General features: G+C 40.2%; 1 protein-coding gene across 1 annotated transcript in view; it reads right to left on the bottom strand.

The window, feature by feature from the left end:
- Positions 1-14548, bottom strand: part of pcdh1a (protocadherin 1a) — an 80197-nt gene extending 65649 nt beyond the window's left edge. Inside the window, exons 1-3 of the mRNA XM_019278178.2 lie at positions 13883-14548; positions 4276-5090; positions 1308-3494 (exon numbers count right to left, since the gene is read on the bottom strand). Of these exons, the coding sequence (XP_019133723.1) occupies positions 1308-3494; positions 4276-5070 (2982 nt within the window). The 5' untranslated portion in view covers positions 5071-5090; positions 13883-14548. The remainder of the gene's footprint in view (positions 1-1307; positions 3495-4275; positions 5091-13882) is intronic.
- Positions 14549-21243: the final 6695 nt, after the last annotated feature.

The following is a 21243-nucleotide window of genomic DNA, read 5'->3' as shown; positions in this document are numbered from 1 at the left end:
CATCAGTCATGCATAAGAACTGGAGAGTATTTCTTCATTTAAAGAAAAGCAAAGAATGAAACCGAGGGCTTTTTTGATGGAGAAGATGTTTTTGCTTTTCTTCTGATATGGAAAGTGTTTGACTACATTTCATGGTTGGTTGATCTGATTGGTTGACGTCTGCGCCTATATGGTCGGTGAGGTGGTAAGAACTTTCAGTCATGTGAAGGAGAAATGCCCCCATATAGCAGTGGATAGTCTTTGGATTTATGTTATTTGATAGTGTCCTACTGACACTGGATGATTTTTTTTTTCCTTATGTTGGAAAAAAAGTTTGATACTGGAAAGAGGGAGATGCATTTCAATAGTCCATGTATAGCTGTCTTAAGAAACTGATGGGATCACGACATATGGATTTTTGTTGTACTATTCAGAATTCTATACTATTTATTATATGATAATGGTAGTCTCCCTTATCCCTCCTGAACACACACACACACACAAACACATCTACACAGGTCCAAGATGCACATTCACACACTTGCAGATGACACAGAAACCTAGAGACACACTAGCTTTTCTATCCCTAGACTCTACAATTTTTCCGTTCGTAATCCCTTCTGAGTCTATTAATATTTCGGTTTCCATGGCGATTTGAGCCGTGCCAAATGTTGTACAGATAAAAGGAGATAAGAGCATAAGGAGCGGGGAGATAAGAGCAAGTGACCTGCAGAGATCAGAGCACTAGAGGTCAGGCAGAAGAGCAGAAGTAAGTCACTGAGAAATGGACCTTTCCTGCTCAACTCCACTGCCAACCTGATGAAAAAAAAAATAATAAATATGGAGGGCCATCTAAGTTTTTGAGGAGTGCAACACTTTGTATATCCAATTTCACCCTCCAGAGCAGTTACATGAGAGCAAAACAAATAGCAAGACAGCGCGTCACTGTAGTTGATATTAGAGAAATAATTGATACCATATTCTATCTATAACTGGGAAAAATGTAATTTAGACAAATACGATAAAAAAGAAGAGATAGTAACACATACAAATATACACAGAGGCATTCTAATTTTACATTTTTTACATTTTTTACCAATCTGAATTGATGGTACCAAAATAACAAGTCATTCAAACTATTCAAACTTGTTATCATGTTATTGTCTTGTACTGTAAGTTTTAATACTACTGCAGTAGTACAGTAAGAATAATATGCTGAATATGAGGTCAATATTTTAACTCTTTAATACCCTCAGACAATGAGGGTAACGATTCACACCTAACTGGCCTCTGAGGTAATAGTTAGATTTTGTAAGGTATAACTTTACCTGTTTGTTGTTGTACTTCGGTTGGCTGGTCTTGTAGCTGTAATCTGAGTACTGGTCTGAGCCGGTAGAGTTGTCATCTCCTCCTGTTCCCACAAAGGTGTTGGCAGCAGGAAGGTCCTGGACGACCTGATGCTTCTGTGAGGCTGAGGGGGATTGGGCCTGTAGCTGGATGGAGGGTAAGGGGGAGTTGGAGCGGTAGTGCCTGCCGATATCAGGGCTTCCTGGTGAATATGTTAAGGGCAGGTGTATCCTGGGGCTATCATTGACTCCATCAAGGTTGAACTTGAGACTCTTTTGAAGACTGACCTCCTCCTCTTCCCCGAGTGGTTTTGGGGACTTCTGGGGTTTTCCTTTCCGTCCTCGTTTGCCTTTGGCATTCTTCGGTGCCTGTTTAGGAGCATATAAGTCCTTTGTTTCCTTCTTGCCAGCCTGATACCCACTCTTAGTTTCTCTCTGGATGCGATGTCGAATAAACACCACCACTAAGATTAACATGACAACACCTGCCACACCAGCAAGGCTTCCGAATAATATATTACTACGCTGTGCAGCAAAACCATTGTCAGGATCACCGGCAATGTCCCTGTCTAGTGGAGTGTAAAGACTGTGTCCAACTAGAGCCTCCACTAAGCTGACATTTGAAATTGTTTCATTGACATAGATGTGGACCAGGGCAGTGGCATGACGTGCAGGCTTCCCCCTGTCACTCACCCGCACCACAAGGCGATGTAGTCCACCGTGTTTTCGGGTCATTTCTTTTGCTAGAGTAATCTCGCCACTGGAGGGGGAGATGCGAAATAACTGGTAAGGGTTTCCGCCAGCAATACTAAAGACTAGCTCTGCATTAGGCCCACTATCTAGGTCTTCAGCTTCCACTACCTCAACATGGCTATCCGGGGAAGCTAGAGGTGATAAGCGCCTGAATGAGGAATTGGAGGGCTTGGTGACAACTGGGTCATTGTCATTTTCATCCAGGACATTGATGGTAACGCCCACATATGAAGACCTGGCTGGCTCCCCTCCATCCACGGCTTTTAGACGGAAAGTATAGCTGCTTTCCTTCTCCCTGTCAAACGAGATGCTTGAGAGAATGGTGCCTGTTCCATTTTGAACGACAAACTTCCCTCCATCAGGCTCTACAGAGAGGTGAACATGAGCATTTTCACCTTGGTCCACATCCAGGACTGTCACCATGCCAACTGGACTGAGGGGAGGCATATTTTCCAAAACTGAAAAGCTGTAGCCACTAAGCATGAACTTGGGGTCATTGTCATTACGGTCGAGGACTTTTACTACAACAGTTGCTGTTCCTTTATGAACAGGTGACCCTTTATCTGCTGCGGTGACCCGGAACTCATAGCGTTCTTTATGCTCACGGTCAAGCGGGCTTCGGGCTCTTACTTCTCCAGTATTTTGGTCAATCTCAAACAGACCTTTGATGGATGAGTCAGCCACAATATTATACAGGAGTTCTGCATTAGTGCCGCTGTCAGCATCTGAAGCTGTAACATCCAAAACCTTCTCCCCTGGTTGGTTTTCTTCAGCAAAATCTACCTCAAACAAGGTTGGTGAGAATATTGGGGAATTATCATTTACATCAGTCACCTGCACCTTCAAAGAGTTTGTACTAGAGAGTGCTGGATTTCCAGAATCCACAGCCACAATCTCTACTATGTAATCCTTGAGCCTTTCATAGTCAAGAGGAGTGGTGGTCTGTAGGAAATACTTTCTCTTATTGTCACTGGATGAGTCGCTGGCAGGGCGGAGCTGGAAGGGCACATCACCGGCGACCACACAAGTGACCACAGCATTCTCTCCCTCATCCTTGTCAGACACTTGCACCAAAGCCACGGCTGTTCCCACTGGCATATCCTCTGAAATGTTAGCCACTCCTTCACTGTGTGTCACAAGGCCAATTCCACGGATCTCTACAGCTGGAGCATTGTCATTTTGGTCAGTCACCTCAATGGTTACAAATGTCTTGGAGCTTTTAGGTTGAGGACCCTTATCCCTCGCCACCACATAGAAGGACAAGCTGTTGATTTCCTCCCTGTCCGGTCGTCCTTTGACATAGATAATGCCAGTGGAGCGATCAATTCGCAAGAGTTTCGGCACTGGGTCTACCGCCTGGTGAAGGGTGTACTCAATTTCTCCATTGGGGCCCATGTCAGAGTCATTTGCTTTGACCTAAAATAAAAGGAATTATGTGGTTAAAGGCATGATTTATGTGCAACAAGTTTGGGTTACAGTAAAGGAACAGAGTGTAGGATTTTCACTGAATGAATAATAATCAGTGGACTTCTGATCACTTCAAAATCTAGTTTGTTCATATTTTATTATTACATATTTGCTTTTGATTATGTTGCTGGCCTTTCTTCCAAGTTTCCCCCCTTTCTTCTATTGCATAATATGGGAAAGTGAAAATTTGAAAAAAAATATGGAAAAATATTAGACTATACAGCAGCACATAGAGAAAATCCTACACAAAGTGTCTTACTCCTACGCTCCGACATTGTCGTTCCCTAACTCTATTTCTGCAAATATAATAGCACGAAAAAAGCAATAAGCAGCTTAATTAGAGGTACAAGCATAACATGCTAATGTTAAAACATTACTTAAAAATGCACACTAAAGTATTTAAAAAAGAAAATTGAGAACATGCAATAAAAAAAAAACATAAATATGATGAAAATATGTGAGTTATATGTGGCTTATGTTTTCCAAGAGTCTTTCAATTTTTGATTTGATTGTAGACTGTAACTGCACAAACATTTTTTTTTAAATTAAAATCTTGATGAATTGGCTGAGAATTGTGGTTTATTTGCTGCTAAATTCAACATTTGAAATAGTACATCAAGCAGCACAAACAATTTAGGTTGCAATTAAACTTAACGCAGACTGCAATTTGGGAATAAATAAAAGCTTCCCACATTCTTAAAAAGCAAGCATATTTGTACTGCAACCTTACCTGCAATACAGAGTGCCCCACTGGACTGTTTTCCAACACTTCTGCTTCATACGTAGACTTCTCAAACTTCGGAGCGTTATCATTGGCATCGGTGACTACGACTCTCAGCAAAGCACTGCTGTAGCGCTGAGGGTTTCCTCCATCCACCGCCTTGATGGTGAGGTCATAGGAATCCTTTAACTCACGATCTAGGTTGCCCAGTACAATGAGCTGTGGAAGCTTCCCTCCCCTGTCATCAGCCACCTGTAAGCCAAATAGGGTTGCTGCATCTGGCCCTGCAGTCAGAGCGTAATCCGCCACCCCATTCCTGTCTGAGTCCCTGTCTGTAGCTAGAGGTATGGAGAAGAGTGCCCCCATGATTGTGTTCTCGGGGACGGAGATGGTGAGCACAGAAGAGGGAAATTGTGGAGTGTTGTCATTGATGTCCTGTACTTCAATGCGTCCTTCAATAAGTCGTGGGCTCTGGTTTTGTATCAGATCTGTCACTGATACTTCAAACTCCAGGTAGCAGGGCTTACCCTTGGCCAGGGATCGGCAGTCCCTCAGGGTCTCTCTGTCTATGGGAATTTCGGTGGTGAAAATGTCTCCCGTCTTTCCATCGACACGAAGGTAAGGGGCACCCACCTCCAGCTTGTAGAGATGACCCGAGTCTGGCAGGCCCTGGTCTGCTGCCAGACTACCAATCAGAGTGTTGGGAGGCTGCTCTTCCTGGACCCGGTACAGGATGCTGCCTTCAGCAGAACCACAGTGCAGCACGAGGACCCAAAACAGCACTACTCGTAAATTCAGTTCCATTAGGTCATCAGAAGATCTGCCTATAAACGAGAGCGAAAAGAGCATACGTGTCAAAATGATGTTTCTTTTTGGAAATCATGTTTAAAGACTTAGCTATAAAACGCCTGGTAGCTTCATAAGCAATAATTACTTAACTAATTAGAAAGGAAAATCACAGAACTCGCATCAGACCTCACATCTGGTCCTTAAGACCAGCTTGATACATTTAGTCAGCAGGAAAAAAAATACTTTGTTCATTGTATTGTTCTATTATATATATATATATATATATATATATATATATATATAGTTGTAAAATGAATTAGTTTTGTCAATAAGTTGTACCAACAGCTACAGCAGGCCTAGAAGCACAACATAATAATTAGAGAACAACAAGAAGAGAAAAGAGAAAATATGAATTTATAAAAGAAAAGCAAAGCCATAACTACGCCCTGACATGGTTTCTTTTCAGTCCTAGAGCTTTAGAGCTTCAATGAAGCTTGTAGAAATGTAGAAATGGATATAGGAAGAATAAATTATATCTTGTGAGCTTACACAGAAAACAAACTTGAGAGCCAGTGTGGATTTTTTTCAGCATTTCAGTGTTTTCAGCTGTATAATCAAATAAAAAAAACAATACAAAATCAGATTCAACACAGCCTAAGAGACTCATTATTTTAGTATTACACTAAGAGACATTGAGTGGTGAAGCAATGTAACTCAAAAGTAACCTATAATATCAAACACACCCTAAAAATAAATCCTTACAAACCTGGAAAGATATTGTTTAATGACAAAGTTGAACTGCTTGATTTATGGCATTATCAGAGAGGCCTCTAACAACAATTGGCTTTCATACTAAGGGCCATGGAGGCAATGAGGCCATTTCTTCCCATGCAGATTATGCAACATGACCATTATCATCACTTGCAGCTTGCTAAAATGTACAATGTAGAAGTTTCCATGCAAGCTCAATTGCTACTGGCTACCTCAAACACTGTAATCATTATGTTTGATTTTGAACCTTTCAACTCTGTAATTATGACCCATTATTTTAGTGTCTTCTTTGATCTGTATTCCCTCTAGCTAAAGAATTCTGACTTTTTTCATGCTGCAACGATTTTAGACTATAATTATTTCTTGTGTGTATGTGTGTGTGAGAGAGAGAGAGCGAGTGTGTGTATGAATAGAGTTCTATTTGGTAATTGAAATGGGAGCAGACACAGGTTAAGTATCAAGGTCCAGTGATCGGGAATGGTCTTTTGACCAGTTTTGTGTGGCATCTACTCACTAATCATGTAGTACTCATTTCTATGTCAGATTTCAGCGCAGACTGTTCTGTACGGCGTCTACTGTGCTGTGTTTGTGTTACTGATGCACCAATTCAATATACCACTTGATACTGGCACTGGTACTTATCTTAATAAATGGTTCGGTATTATCCAGGAGAGGCTAGTCCAAATGAAACCCTGTTTCTTAGTAACTGTTAGAAAATCGGGACAGTTTTCTAAACTTTCTTGGATCAAATAACTACTATTTGCACATGTCTTCAAAGACCATTAGTGTACAAAAAATCATCACTATTAGATAAAAATAGTATGTGTAGTTGAAGCACTATGTTACCGTACCTATGAGTTGTTTACATATATATAATGCAATCGTAATCCTGGGTTTAGGGGATCAGGGCATCGTTTGTGATGTTGTCAGAATGACAAAAATATACATAAATATGAGCAAATAGTATTAATCGGAGCTCAAATCAGTACATTCTGGATGTCCTCACATGAAACAATGTTCCCGAAAGGAGCAAAGCAAAAAATGTGCATTAAGCTTGACAGCAAAACACAAATATACAGAAATCCAATGAGAAATCCAATTCCTTTTGAATACATTAAAATTGGAAGTGCAGGTTATTGACGCACTAATTGCTCAGTTATCGATGTGTCCCTTTTTACATTTGCAGGGCGAGCCTCTAGTCAATGTGCCGTGAACGGTGAGTATGCTTTCTGTGTGTTCATGTGCGCAGAGAGAGAGAGAGAGACAAAAAAAAAAAAAGAAGAGGCAGGCAGGAGTAAAAATGTAATCAGCGGATACACTCCGAAACACATTCGTTATACCTACAACTGACAGCTAACATCAGAATGTCATCATTTTTGATATACTTATGAAGTAAAGATAATCAGCATCATTGCAATATTTTATACAGTGTTGCTGTCCTTGCTTACAATAAACACAAGGTTGTAAAGATAACTATATTGCGATAATTCTTTAACTCTTTATATGAAACATGATTGCTCATGCTCATGATTTGGAATAACTATATATATACATATATATATATTCACTGTTGAATTTCAGTTTGCAAAATTATTTTTTTACAAAATGTCCATTTAAAAATCAAAACCATATTGTTTTGTTTGGCTGTAACTGTACCCCTTCCGTTACAGCCACTTTTAGAATGAATAGGCGTGCTTTGATAGTGACATGATTGTTATGGTTGATGACACTCATGACTTAATGTCTTCCAGTTGGCCTCATGCCTGTCTTCCAGATGGCACTATGCCTGGCAGCCACATTGAATTGGTGTTCTTTTTTTTTTTTCTTCTTTGTTTACATTTACATTAAAATTCATGATGTTTGTGAAATATGCGTTTTGCTATCGCTCAGTGAGAATCGCTCATCATATGAATATTATTGACACCTATGCCTATAGGTTTTTTTTTTATCTCACATTTCTCTGCTCTCTTACAAATATTTTATCAAAAGCTTGACAGCATGAAGTTTCTTTCTTTTCCCCTCAAAGCACTGTGAGGTGGTGGCAAAGGGGGAAACCTGTGCTTGAGGTTTTTCACTACTGGTCTTACTTCATGTCTCACTAAAGTCCCATACCTGAGCAGCAAAATGGACAAATTAGAAGTGCTGAACACAACTAGGAGAGACATTTCCTTCATCTCAGCACTTTTCCTCTGAAAAACTTGGTTATCATCTGCCATCCCAGATGGTGTGGTAGACCCACAAGACTACAAGCTGATTCAGGCAGATCACGATACATAACTCAGCATAAAATCAAACAAAGGAACAAGAAGTTAGTTCTTCCAGTGTGCTGAAATATACATAATATTCATATTACATTCCTGGCCAACCACTCTAAAATCTTCTGAAAGGACTGAATTCACCAATGAGGTTTTCAACAAGTGTAGCAGATACTAGAACTAGATCAGGCATCACAACAAATCTTCCGGAACTGAGAGGCTGAGAAATTGAAATGATTTTACCTTCTTAAAAACTCACCCTGTCAACAGTGAAGAACTGTGGCAACACGGTGGTGGTTATGTGAGAGAATCACTGCTGAGACCTTTTTTTTTATTCTTGAGCTGAATACCCTTTACAACTACAAAAATCACAGAGCTACTTTGTGATAGCTACACCAAAGGACAACTTAGACCTGGCCAATGCTTGGGTGACCCCTGCTGTACTACAAGTTGTATGAGTGCAGTACACACTGTACCTCCTTTACACAGAACTATTAGGGATCTGCGCAGCCTAAAGGGCTCATAATGAAATTCCCCTAACCAGCATATGCTGAAAAAAGCATACTGCACAAATATACGAACCAACAAACACACTGAGCCAGACACTTATGGAGGTGCATCTGAGCAACAAATATTCTGGATAAATATCTTTCCAAAAACAATCAAGGCATCAACTGTCTAGCTGAGGAGAGAACTTTAACTCTACCAGTCAAGCAGGGTTTAGCACAAAGCCTCGTGCTGTGATCATGCAAAGGTCCAGATGGTTCCAACATGGAGAAAAACTGAAGGCAGCCTGTACCACAGTATGGAGGTGGACTTTCAAAGACAGCCTCAAACTGCCTGATGGGTCTGCTTTTCGCTCCACCTCCTGTGAAGATGTTTAACTTTGCAACAAAGAATGTGGTCAACACAAAACTGCTCTGAAATGGAGGTTAAGACCCTTAGGAACATCACAGAGTAAAGGTTGCTACGCGGCAAGAACACTGCCTGGCCAAAACCCAACTCATCAGGGGTGCCAAATCTTAGTACAAGAGTGGACTAGAGAATCAGTGTTTCATGACTCATGCTCAGCATGGCCATCGCTCCGCAGACTTATAAGCTGCAGGAGAAGCTCACCCAAGCATACCCCCTCACCTGCGAATGACCTCTATAGATAAAAGTGGCTCGAGCAAGGAGGGGAAAGTAGTTCTCCCTCCTCCCCACCGGGTCACCTGAGATTCATCTTGTCACCTATGATGAAGTTTCACTGAAATGTTGAAATGTTGTGACTGATATAGTAACTACCTAAGAGTAAAAAAATATGCTTATAAGGAGGTAAACACATTTTTCCACTACAAATACACACAAAAATACAAAACATGCAAAAGAGGATAAAGTACAAGAATTTACAATCAGAACAGTGTAGTAGTCGCAGCAACATGAGAGAGATGATTTGAATTTTACCAGTGGGTGTAGAAATAAGAGGATGTCTCTTAGCGCTGTGCCTCCCTTCGCTTTCCTTCTGATCTCTCCCTTACTTCAATGGATCTACCCATTTCCTCCAATGCCATTCTGAATGACAGTGAACTCCCAAATTCCTCCTAGCAACCTGCCTACAATCCTCAATCCCTCCGCCTCTCCCTAAAGGCTCAGTGCCCAGTGCCAGCGCTGCTGCTCTGCTTCTCACTGAGGAGAAGGTGAAAGATTCATTGGCAGCTAAGCATCAGTCAAACTGCAAGGTCTGATTGAGTCTCACCTGGAGCCCTCACACAGTGCACCACCCAGCTGTACCCAGTGTTCAAGAGAACAGCTCAACTTCTACATGTCTGCAATCACTGAGCCTATCGGTGGCAAATTGTGCACAGTTAGTCTCATTCCCAAGACGGATACATTTTTCTGCCATAATGAGGCCAAGCCTGCTGAACCTAGTCATAACAATGATCTCGGAGAAACTGGTACCATCTTAGCATATAAACACAGCAAACCTGCTCCTCCAACACGAGGCGTTTGCTTGCATGTTGAGTGGACAATTCAGAAATATCTGCATCACCTTGGCCCCTATGGTAGGATCCAGTTTACTCACTCTGACATAGCCATCATCCTAAAACTGGTCCATGTGTGTTTTTCCAAAAAAGCTTTTACACCCCAGGCAGTTGTCAAACTGTCTTCAGGAATGTCATATGTAGGAAGACAGAGAAATACAAGGTCAACTGGTTCATTTTGCGTTCTATGCAAGTGTTTTCGAGGACAAAAACTTGAGCAATTTGTTAATTCTAAACTAAATCTTAAAGACCTGGGACATTTTATAAATAACTAATGTTAATGATTGCTGTTGTGCTGTACTGTTTTCATTGTAGAGTATCTGCTTCCTTTAGGTGATTATCCAACAGCATAAACTTCATTTCCACAGCTATGCTGATGACACACTGTTGTATATTTAATTTCGACATAAGTGATAACTAAACCCTGACATTTAACAACTGGTTTGGCTGCCGGAAAAAAAGAAAAAGTGTATGCAGACCAAATTTCTTCATTTTCAACAATTAATTCAAAATTCTGCACTGGCTTCTGGTATATTTTACGATTGATTTTAAAGTTCTTTCACTGGTGTGCAAGGTTCTTGGTTGGTTTGGGACTGTCCTGCATTAGTAATTCACTGGTATTTTATAATTCTTCACAGCATCTTAGATCTTTATTTTATTTTATTTATTTTTTAAGTACAAACTATCACACAAATAAGAAAATAGGCAGCTGAAACTTTTTAACTACATGCACCAAAACTATGGAACCCCCCAGGCTATTAGAGAGTCTAGCTATGTGAATTGAAAATGTATTTATTCAACACTGCCTTTAACTGTCATCGCCCTTTGTTGTACTCTTATCTAATACAATCTAATACATGTGATTTAATATTACATATTGTATTGTTCTTATGCTTCACTTGATCCCTTATTTATTAACTTGCACATATATTGCCGTTCTTAGTCTCACCTGTTCTTGCTTTTTCGCTTTCTATATTTGTTACTCATCTGACTGTGTGGTTTTATTACTTTTCATTTCCCTGTTTTCAGTTGTCGTTGTTTTATTTTTTTTGTCTTTCTGAATATGAAAAAGTACAAGAGCAGTACTTCAGTCAAAAAAAAGTAAACACATGTAAAGGCCATCATGTATTTCATCAGTTATTAGTCACATAACATCATAACATGACATAACATCGTCAATCTATCATCACTAAAGTCATGATCGGCAGCAATTGTTCTGAATGTGACATGAACATTTCATTATTTGTTTGTGAAGGACAATAATATGCAGTCATTATATTTAATCATTATTATATCATTTTAAATGGGATTGAAGGAAGCGGTGTTGTGGAACTGAAGTAGGAGACGTAAAAAAGACTGCATACATGCGAGTGTTGTCACAATACATTAAAAATAAAAGGTATGTAAAACATGAAGGACAATATAATTGTGTTGCAGAGCGTGTGAGCCTGTCCTGGTTACCATAGAGACAGACTATCTATTGGCTGAGTCAACTCAGTGACTGACTGGGCGACACATGCTCTTTAAGTTGGCCATTCCGCAGGTTCATCACGAGTGACCGAAGCGTAGAATCAACTGAGGCACAATTGTAAATCATCGATATGTCAAAGGTCGTGTCTGGAGCAAAAAACAATCATTTCAGTGTCGGAATGAAAATGATTGTTTTGTATTAATTGATTGCTTTGCAGTAACTGCAGAGAAGATTATGATCCAGCAGCACCACCAGTCGTCTTGTTCCACTGAATCTTCACCTGTTACTGTGTACAAATCAAGCTCATGAATTCATACTGTAAGATGTATATCCCTGCTTTGCTCCAGTGTGGAAAGATAACGGATGATTTAATGATTTTCTCAGCTGATGTGATTTGATATATCGGCTGACTCTGCGCCTTTAGCTAGTATAACAGGTAAAATCCATTACCCTCCCACCAGCATGATTTATGATGGGTAGTATCACAGCTTGGTTCTCCTTACAGCTGATCTACCAATTGAATTTACTGCAAAATATTACTCCACACACTTCTAGTGCCTGTAAAAAAACCTGGCCACTGGTAATGAGAAACCAATGGCCTTTGGTTGGAAACACTTGCTAAGGGCATGGACATTTGATTTAGCTATTCATGTAGGTTGCTCCACAAAAAAAAAAAAAAAGCAATGAAGGGTCACTCATACCACAAAAAAAAAAATCCCATTAAATGCACTGAGATCAAAGGGGGCTGCATTCAGACATCGGCAGGGTATTTAAAGGGAGATACGAATATACTGACAGGTCATACACTTTATATTCCTACACTGCTCTGTGCATGTGACCAGAGTTCAGTAGAGCAGTGTTTTACAGCTTTTGTAAAGGTTCACTCTCTCAAGTTCAAACAACTGTTGAGCAGTCATGTCAGAAAAAAGCCGCCTGTGCCTTTTCTATGATTCGACCAAACCCTTTGCATTCCTCCAGTGATGCCTGTAGGAATATATACGTATGTGTTGTACAGTATTCACAGAGAAACACTATAGGAAATATGAAAAATACATCAGAAATACAGAAGACACTGAAATATCCAGCCTATCATTTTGCCCCATAGACAGACAGACAGACAGACAGACAGACAGACAGATAGATAGATAGATAGATAGATAGATAGATAGATAGATAGATAGATAGATAGATATTACTAATACAAAAAAAAAAATATTGGCGGAACCAATTCAATCTGCATTTTGCCAAACTCCTATCTCGAACTGCTTCATGATCAGCTGACTTAGATCATCGCATTCATCAGGTCTATGTCTCCGACAGTTTCTCAGATGCGGACAGAATCTGGGTTAAAGGGGCCTGTTTTGATCTGTTTTGACGGCCCTGTAGCCCCTACAGTATGTGTGGGGGAACTTAGACCGACATCACTATGTGGAGCAGACTATTAAAATGTGCCTGGTGGTCGGTGGAGTGGCGAGAAACAACACCCCAGACTCTCAGTGGAGAGCAGAGATTACCCGTGCGGATGCGCTGATCAAAAGATTTTTTTTTCTCTCTCTCTCTCTTTCTCTCTCTCCAATTATACGCACGAATCTCTCCATTGGAAAACTGCCGTTTAGTTATTACCACGGCAGGCTATAACCTACATCAAAATTATTTGCGCAAAAAAAAAAAGAAAGAAAAGAAATCGTTACTCATGAGTAAACATCTCTAAATAAAGATCCACTAATGGAGGCAATTAGTGCGATGTTTGCAGCTAGGATAAGGAAAGGAATAAAAAAAAAGGGCGAGAGATAGATGATACGAATGGATCACATTTTCTGCTTCACAGAATCATAATGCTGTAATAAAAACGCAATTAGACGATCGCCGGTACAGATCCGATTGGGGCGGAAGCACTCATATTGTAGGTGAAGTGCAATGATATGCAGACTTAATGACTTAATGCCATTACAGACGGAGGCAAGACCTCAAGTCTACTCGGATGCGTTTTAATCGTAACGCATCGTCTTTATCAATTACGCAGCGCGTCATTACTGGTTAGAATAATAAATGTTGGCAATTAGATTATTGGTGATATATGAGTGTTATCTCTTTTCCAGCTGCGTCCTATCAACCTGTAACACCGACATGATAAAGTGCAACGCGGGCAACTTGTTGTACAAACAGCATACATGGACCCTGGCCTGCGTTATTAGACGTTACTTCAAATGTTTCCAAAAGAAAACTTCATCCGCAACAAATCAAATCCAACAGCGTCTAATCGAAACAACTTTCTTAGGTTCATTTTTTTTTTGCAGCCATTTCAGTACCTGTGCCAGAGACTTCTCTATGTGCGCCTGTCGCGTATCCGTCCGCAGCTTGATATGTCCACCGGTGATCCCAGAGGCAGGTGGTTCACCCTCAAACCTCCGTCACAGTGTTGACATCCAAAAAAATATATAACTTCAAGAAGCCACAAAATCCAGTCACAGCATGCACAACTTTCCGCATCGAAATTCGTTGGATATACTGTGTCCAACGTCGTCCGGCACTCTTCTGGAACAAGCGACAGATTTTTCTGCGTGGGAAAAAAAAAAATGTTAGAAGTTAGGAGCTGTTGAGACGTTTTTTTGTTTTTTTTTTTATGTCAGAGCTGGAAAACGAGGAGTCTCATTCCATGGGGAAAGCCGACTGTGTGCCATTTCCAATCCTCAATAACTGATCCCTGCCAAGATATGCACTCGCTGGCGCATCCCTTCGGTCCAAGTTTGTCAAGCGCTTTCTCCCCCCCCTCTCCCTCCTCCTCCTGGTATAAAGTAGCCTAGAGCGCACTCTCAGGACGCACTGGATGTCTAAACGACGGCAACATAAATGTCATCTTTGCAACGTGAAACGGAATATCTAACCGGTTTTGTTTTTAAACCAAGGGTCCCAATCTGAAGCATTTCCAGAGAGCAAGTGGTGAGATACTGTGGGTTGGTTTAGTTGCTCCCCTCTCTCCCTTTCTCTCTCTCTCTCCTTCTCTCTCTCTCTCTTTCTCTCTCTCTCTACTCATCAGAGCGTGGGAGGAGGTGGGGCTCCCATCCACCGCAGCACACAGCAACTTCACACTCAGCATCACATTATGCCTCGGCTGCCGACCAGGAAATTGTGTGATTCCTACAGTTTAAGAAGATCTCATCAAACTGGGTCAACTCAAATAGGGGGGGTGGTGGGATGGGAAGAATGCACTTTATTAAATAATCATGCAGTCACTGTGCATGTCCTGCTCTGTCTCTCCCTCTCATCCATCTCTTTGATAGTCTCACTGCAAAAAAAAGACTGTTTGTGTGTGTTTGATGTGAAACGCACCGTTGTCGTTCACATTGTTTTATAAATTTGATGTAACAGGTAGCCATGCACTGACAGTTTACTTGTTGATATGCATTCCATGTAGCAAAATGAATGGCCTAAGATGGGAGCTGGCTGCCTGGCTGGCCACAATTTATTCATTTGGCGCCACCCTCAGGCGGTTATAATAAGGGGTTGGGAAGTAACACAGCCCCCCTCTACATCAGAAGAGGAAATTAGTGGAATTGAATGTTAACATTGCTTGATGTTGTAGTAATGCACATTAAAAAAAAAAATGTTGGTTTCTTGCCAGTGAAGACAATGACTATCAATTGCACAAGAGGGAAGGAAATGTGCCGTTGGTGTATATTGGAATAAACTAGGTATGTCAGACAGAAAACTGCAGCAGTGTAATTAAAAAAAACAAAAAAAAAAACAATGCTTTTTGCTCAGGGCTATAAATCAGTATGGCTCAGCAGGGAGCAAAATCCATCCCACGCCACAGTTACTCTCTTTCCCTTCTTCCCAAACACTGATGCTAGTGATCATAACTGCTTAAGCATAAGCAATGGACCAGGAACGATGAGTCAAACACTGTGTTCTGTCACAAAGGGAAGCCTTAAGCAATGTCCTCCGGAGAAAACTTGATTTCCTATCTTCCCCAGCCATTCTGAGGCAAGAGTTTATCAGAGTGTTTCCAGTCTGTGATCCTTTACTCCTCCCCCATCTCTCATTAGCTGCAAACACACAGCTGTTGGGTTACCTCTCCAGGGCTCCCATTAAGGGCTGCCACTCAGGCTTACAGTGTCCCTGAGCCAATCATATTAGAGCTCCCGCCCACGCACACACTGCCACTGCCTTTGCTGCTCTTCACCAGCCATACTAATAATGTTTAAGTATTTTCACAGGTGGGCCATAAGTTGTTTGAGATGGGAGCAGATAGTGAAGAGAGGAGAACGAATGTTTGAGGGATGGAAGGTAATACGGATTTATATGTACGCCAATGAAAAAAGACAAAATCATAGAATTAGGAAGCAGCGAGTGGCCGACGATTCGAGTCAAGTCATGTTTTGTTTGAGTGTTTTAAAGCCTCATTTAGAAGGGTGCTTCATGTGATTGCAAACAATCTAGATTCATGTTTCTAATCAGTTAACAGAAATGAAGTTTGATGATCTGCTGCTGCGTTTTGTAATTAATCACATAAACCGATAATTACTCGTACACCCAATGCACGTATCGTCAAGTTCATTCACATAATGCATTCAGTGTAAACAGCAAAGACAGACTGAGGCCACAATTCAACAGTGGTATTGTCCTGTTCAGGGATAACAGTGTGGGCTGAAATACTGCTTCATTTGAAGTCTTTATTAGTCAGTTTAAAGAGGGCGGCTCTGTTTGATTCCCGCTCACCTTTTTCCTGGTGGCCATATTCGAATATGAGTGAGGTAAAACCAGGACAAGACAAGGGTAATCGGTGCATCGGAACAAAGAGAGAGAGAGAGAGAGAGAGAGAGAATGCCCTCAAACTATCCCAAATTCCCAAAGAGTCTGCCCACCATGCAGTATGTAGCCAGCATATTGTCTGTGGCCAGTGCCCTGAATATTACAGCCTCATAATTTAATTCATAACTGATTCTTCCAAATGTGACTTTAAACAAGCATCAATTAAAAGTTTTTTTTTTAATTTTTTTTTTTAATCCATCTCCATTTTACATCTATTGACTGTGGAAACCTTAAAGCTCAGCTCCATTTAATACCCCGTAGGCAGTCAAGAATGTTATAATTATGAGCTCATGGTTTGTTTGTAATCACGACACACAACACCACAGGGTATGAATGTGATCCGTATACAATTACATCTGTTCTCTTATAACATAATACACCTGGAGACACCCCCGCCCAACCCCCCACCCTCCGGGCAAACACATAGACGCTCATTCACCGGAGGTATACAGAGAACTGACAAACAGGCTCTACAACAGACAGACGCAAAGATGTGCACGCACACATATGCACAGTATATAACACAGATGGAGATACAAACAGGTTAAAAATGCAGCCGAGTGTCATTGTGCACTTTGAAGAGAAAATCAAATCCAGTGAAAGAAAAATAGGCACAAATCTGCTGCTGCTGCACTTGCTCTTGACAGCTACAAATGTTACAGGATGCTGCACCTCTGGGCACGGTGTCACAGCAGGTGTCATACCTTTGACAGCTGATTGAAGCCACCCACGGTGACATCACAGGGTGTGGCCAGACGTGCGACAACATTTAAGCCCACAGTAGCATTTTTTTTTTCTGCCATATGTGATTTGGTGTTGATTTACTCTTTAAATGTCACCACAATAAAAATAGATCCTGGGATATTTCATCCGATGAAGTGACACATTGTTTACCCTTTTTGTCTCTTCGTGGGCAGACTTGAAGAATTTGTTGCATTCGGATTTGTAGCACATCCACTTGTGGAGCTGGAGCAGTTACAGACGGGTCAACCGAGGGACAGAAGGAGCGGTGATGCGAAGAGGAAACTTTATGAATCCTGAGCTGTTCACGCCTGGGACAAAGCCCAGCAACAGTCAGCAGTGCATGAAGCAAAGAAGCAAAAGAGAAGAGAAAGATTCCCGTTTACTTTTCAGATTACACAAAATAAATTTAAGCAAATCTCATAATTATAAAAAAAATCTATATTCTAGATGTAGGCATTGATTTAGTAATGGCACCCATTTACAGAAAGCAAAAGAAAATGTATTCCATTTGCAAATGCAGAATTCAGATCTTAAAACATAAGATACAAGATTTATAGATACTTCCGTAGACACTTAACTTTAGAGCTGTATAATGGGGTTTGAGCCACTACTGTACACATACATGTAACATACTGAGTCAACACTGAACAGTATGTGTTGTAATTGAGAGTGTGTGAGCAACAAAGAGGTCGAAACGCGTCTAAAGGTTGAAATAATTATTGAGTAATACATGAATGGTTGACATACTGTAGTTAGCTATAAGCAACAGATGAATGGTGGAATACATGCATGGTGAAATAGCAAAAACTATTGGATGAACATTAAGCTGAAAGTAATGGATGGATGGTTACATTGACAGGTCAGAGTCTTCAAATAACATCTCTGTTTGCTAAAGAGCTTCAGCAGCATCAGATAAATAGTTTAACACTGATGAAGGTAGCTGCTACAGGCCTAAACATTGACATCTCAATCACATGACAACATTATTATTATAATAAAACCCAGTTTACAATAATTTGAAATAGATGTATGGAATGCAGACTCCAGTTCACATAACAGGGCCCAAAAAAATAATAATAAAAAAAAAGGTGGGGGAACATTCTCAACTGTAATTCCTAGACTTAAGTTGACAGCAGGAACAGTTTAATCATAAAAGCAACTCTCTTTTGTACCCTGCCTAATTTCAGCGAGATTTCTGCTTTCGTTCTATATTCTACTCTATTATAATGTTTTTTTTTGTGTTTTTTTCTGAGCTGACAAAATGCTTTCCCGTTATCACAATGAAACAGATTTTGTTTTTGGAATCACTAATTCATTAGACGCCTTTAAACTCCACTTGGTGTGGAGAGTAGGAAGCGAGGATTATTTACAATGTAATGGGCGCAAAGCAGAGTTAGCTTTGTAAACCTGCTTAATGAGCATGCTGACATATCATTATACAAATCTCGAAGCCACTCACGAATTAGACTTTCTTCTAAACGAGTCATATGTTCAACTCAAATATTTGACAGCGCACCTGCAACCCCTGCATTTTATTATATTACAAATCTCTTTTCAAAACTCCACCTGGTAATTCTGTCATTTAGATAAAGGGAATAAAAGAAAAAAAGAAGAAAAAACATTTTCTGAAAGCCGACATGATGTACAGTAACGTCTGAAATGTGTTAATGGACATCTGATTTCCTAATGGCAGTGGTATCTGAGGAGATTTTAAAAGAGACATGTTTATAAAGCTGTCAGCACCACACGAAACAACTGGCTGTCATTCCTGTCATGATGTAGATCGCCGCGTGCGCGTGGGTGCACGTGCCGCGTCTTCTGATTGGCAGTTACAAAGGCTGTACAATTTACCCGCTAATAAATCCAACCGGCAAACTGTCAATTCGGTTATCACTTCACCTCATGCACACTTGTTTATCGTTTCCAAAACAATACCATACATGAGACAGGTGGCGAGGTTTACTGATGTGTGGAAAAAAAAAAGAGCGGGAGGAAGAGGAAGAAGATAAACAGTCAGAAAGGTGACAAAGTCAGTATGAGTAGGAAGACAAGGGTGGTTATGGTCAGAGGTTAAAGCTATACTTATACCAGCACATTTATTCTTCCTGCATGAGGTCTGACCCTCAATTCTCCTTAAAACATCCCACATACAGTACAGATAAACTGTATATATGCCTTTATTTGATCTACAGCCTGCCTCTATCTCTTATTCACCGGGAGAGTATACAGTGGAGTTAAATCAAAACAAGAGAGAGCATTTGGACTTATGTTTGGCCCCATGTGGTTTAGTTAATTAACGGAATGAGCTCTCTAGCAAGCACGGGGTATTAAGAGATGGGAGGATCTGTATCACTCCTCCTTCTCGCAGAAAATGCTATATCTGAATTTCGGGAAACAAGGTGCTTTAGTTCCTTTATCAAACAAGCAACCTATAAATGCATTCGAAAGAATTAATAGTCTCACATAATACTGGGTGTAGGGGGAAAGTAATCCTGTTACTCTTGTGTAAACATGTCTTTATGTCTCATGCCTCCTTATCTTAGTCAGTGCATTTATTTCTGATTCTGTGCAGCAGTGCCGGATGTCAGTATTTCACTTAAAGGGTTGGGTTCGGTGTGTTTAACCATGCCTGGAGCTATAGTAGTTTGCATTTTCTTTTTTTTTTTCACCCTCATTGTTCATTGTTCATGTTTGCCACTGGGTTGGGATTATATCCACACGATCCTGACAGTTAGGCACGCAATAGCAGTAACAAAAACATTTCTGATAGTGAAACAGTAGGCTTTAAACACTCCTGCAGTCAGCTGCTGCACAGCGCCGCTCCTAACCCTACAACAATCTAAAGAAAGCAAATTAAGCTACTTAGCATTTTGCTCTTGCTTTAAAAAAAAAAGGATTAAATTATGTGCAAAGTCATAAATAAATCAGTTCTATAGATTTGAATGGATTAGCAAATGTTAGCGCTCATCCAGTTTTGCAATTTCCATCCAGGGCCAACTAATTGAATTGTGGATGAAGTTATTTTGTCTCATTTTCCAAGCTTTTATTTTTTATGTTTTAATTTACTGTATATTTTGCTAAACCATTCGGCTGATTACATATGCACAGACTAATGGCCATGGAAAGGTTTCTATTCAATTATTTTTGTCCTTTGTATATAGTTTTTTAAGCACTTAGTTTTAATATACAGCAGGTACAGTATCATCTATTTGCTCAGATTGTCGCTGGGTAACTGCAGAACCTATGAAGATGACTGAATTGAAGAAAGAAAAAGGTGTATCAAGGAGTTACCAGAATGGACATCTTGCTTCAGATGTTTATTTGGTCAAACTAAGACCCGAATGAGAAAAACAGACCAGCTAGCAGAGAGAATAATGCAATATAATAGCAAATGACAGGTTTGGATTCAGCTAGTCTCCAGCTTGTTATTGTTTATGAAGCCTGTAACTTTACAACTTCATAGTTCAGTTGTATTTCAAGTTACAACAGCTTCGATGTCTACTTGCACATACAGTATGATGACCTGTGGTTCACACTGTCTTACATTTTCAGATATAAAAATGTGTACGCCTTTCATTTTAGGTTCCAGAGTGATGTATGATTGATATGCTTCCAACATGTCCTGGCATCAAATACAATATAATACCGAAAATTAGATGTTGCGTAAAGGTTTTATGCGGTGCGATATATATTATTCCATAAGAAAGTTAAGAATGTCGAGAAGATGTATGTGTTCCGAGGAGAGAGACTCCAGTGAGCAGATGAAATGCTCTCTATATTAACTTTGTTATTTTCATTATTAGATGCTGGTCAAATGGGCTCTCATTTCCATGAGTTTAATAACGTTCAAAATCAGATTCAAGACTCTAAAGAAATTTGGACAAGGGCTACAGCAGGAAATCACTTTTTTTTTATCAGTTATTAAAGTTGGTTGTATGGACATTGCATTTATACATGAGATATGAAATAAATAATAAAAATGTTTCTGTTTGGATTCATAATAACAAAATGACCTGTGTGTATCTGGCTGTGTCTGTGTCTGAGTCAGTCAGCCTATTGTATGCAGTAAAACCATAACAGATGAGGTGTTTCCTTAGTAACACCAGCCTTAGAT

This window comes from Larimichthys crocea, chromosome XXII, assembly GCF_000972845.2.
Source record: "Larimichthys crocea isolate SSNF chromosome XXII, L_crocea_2.0, whole genome shotgun sequence".
Lineage (NCBI taxonomy): Eukaryota > Metazoa > Chordata > Actinopteri > Sciaenidae > Larimichthys > Larimichthys crocea.
This window is presented reverse-complemented; position numbering and strand designations above follow the sequence as displayed.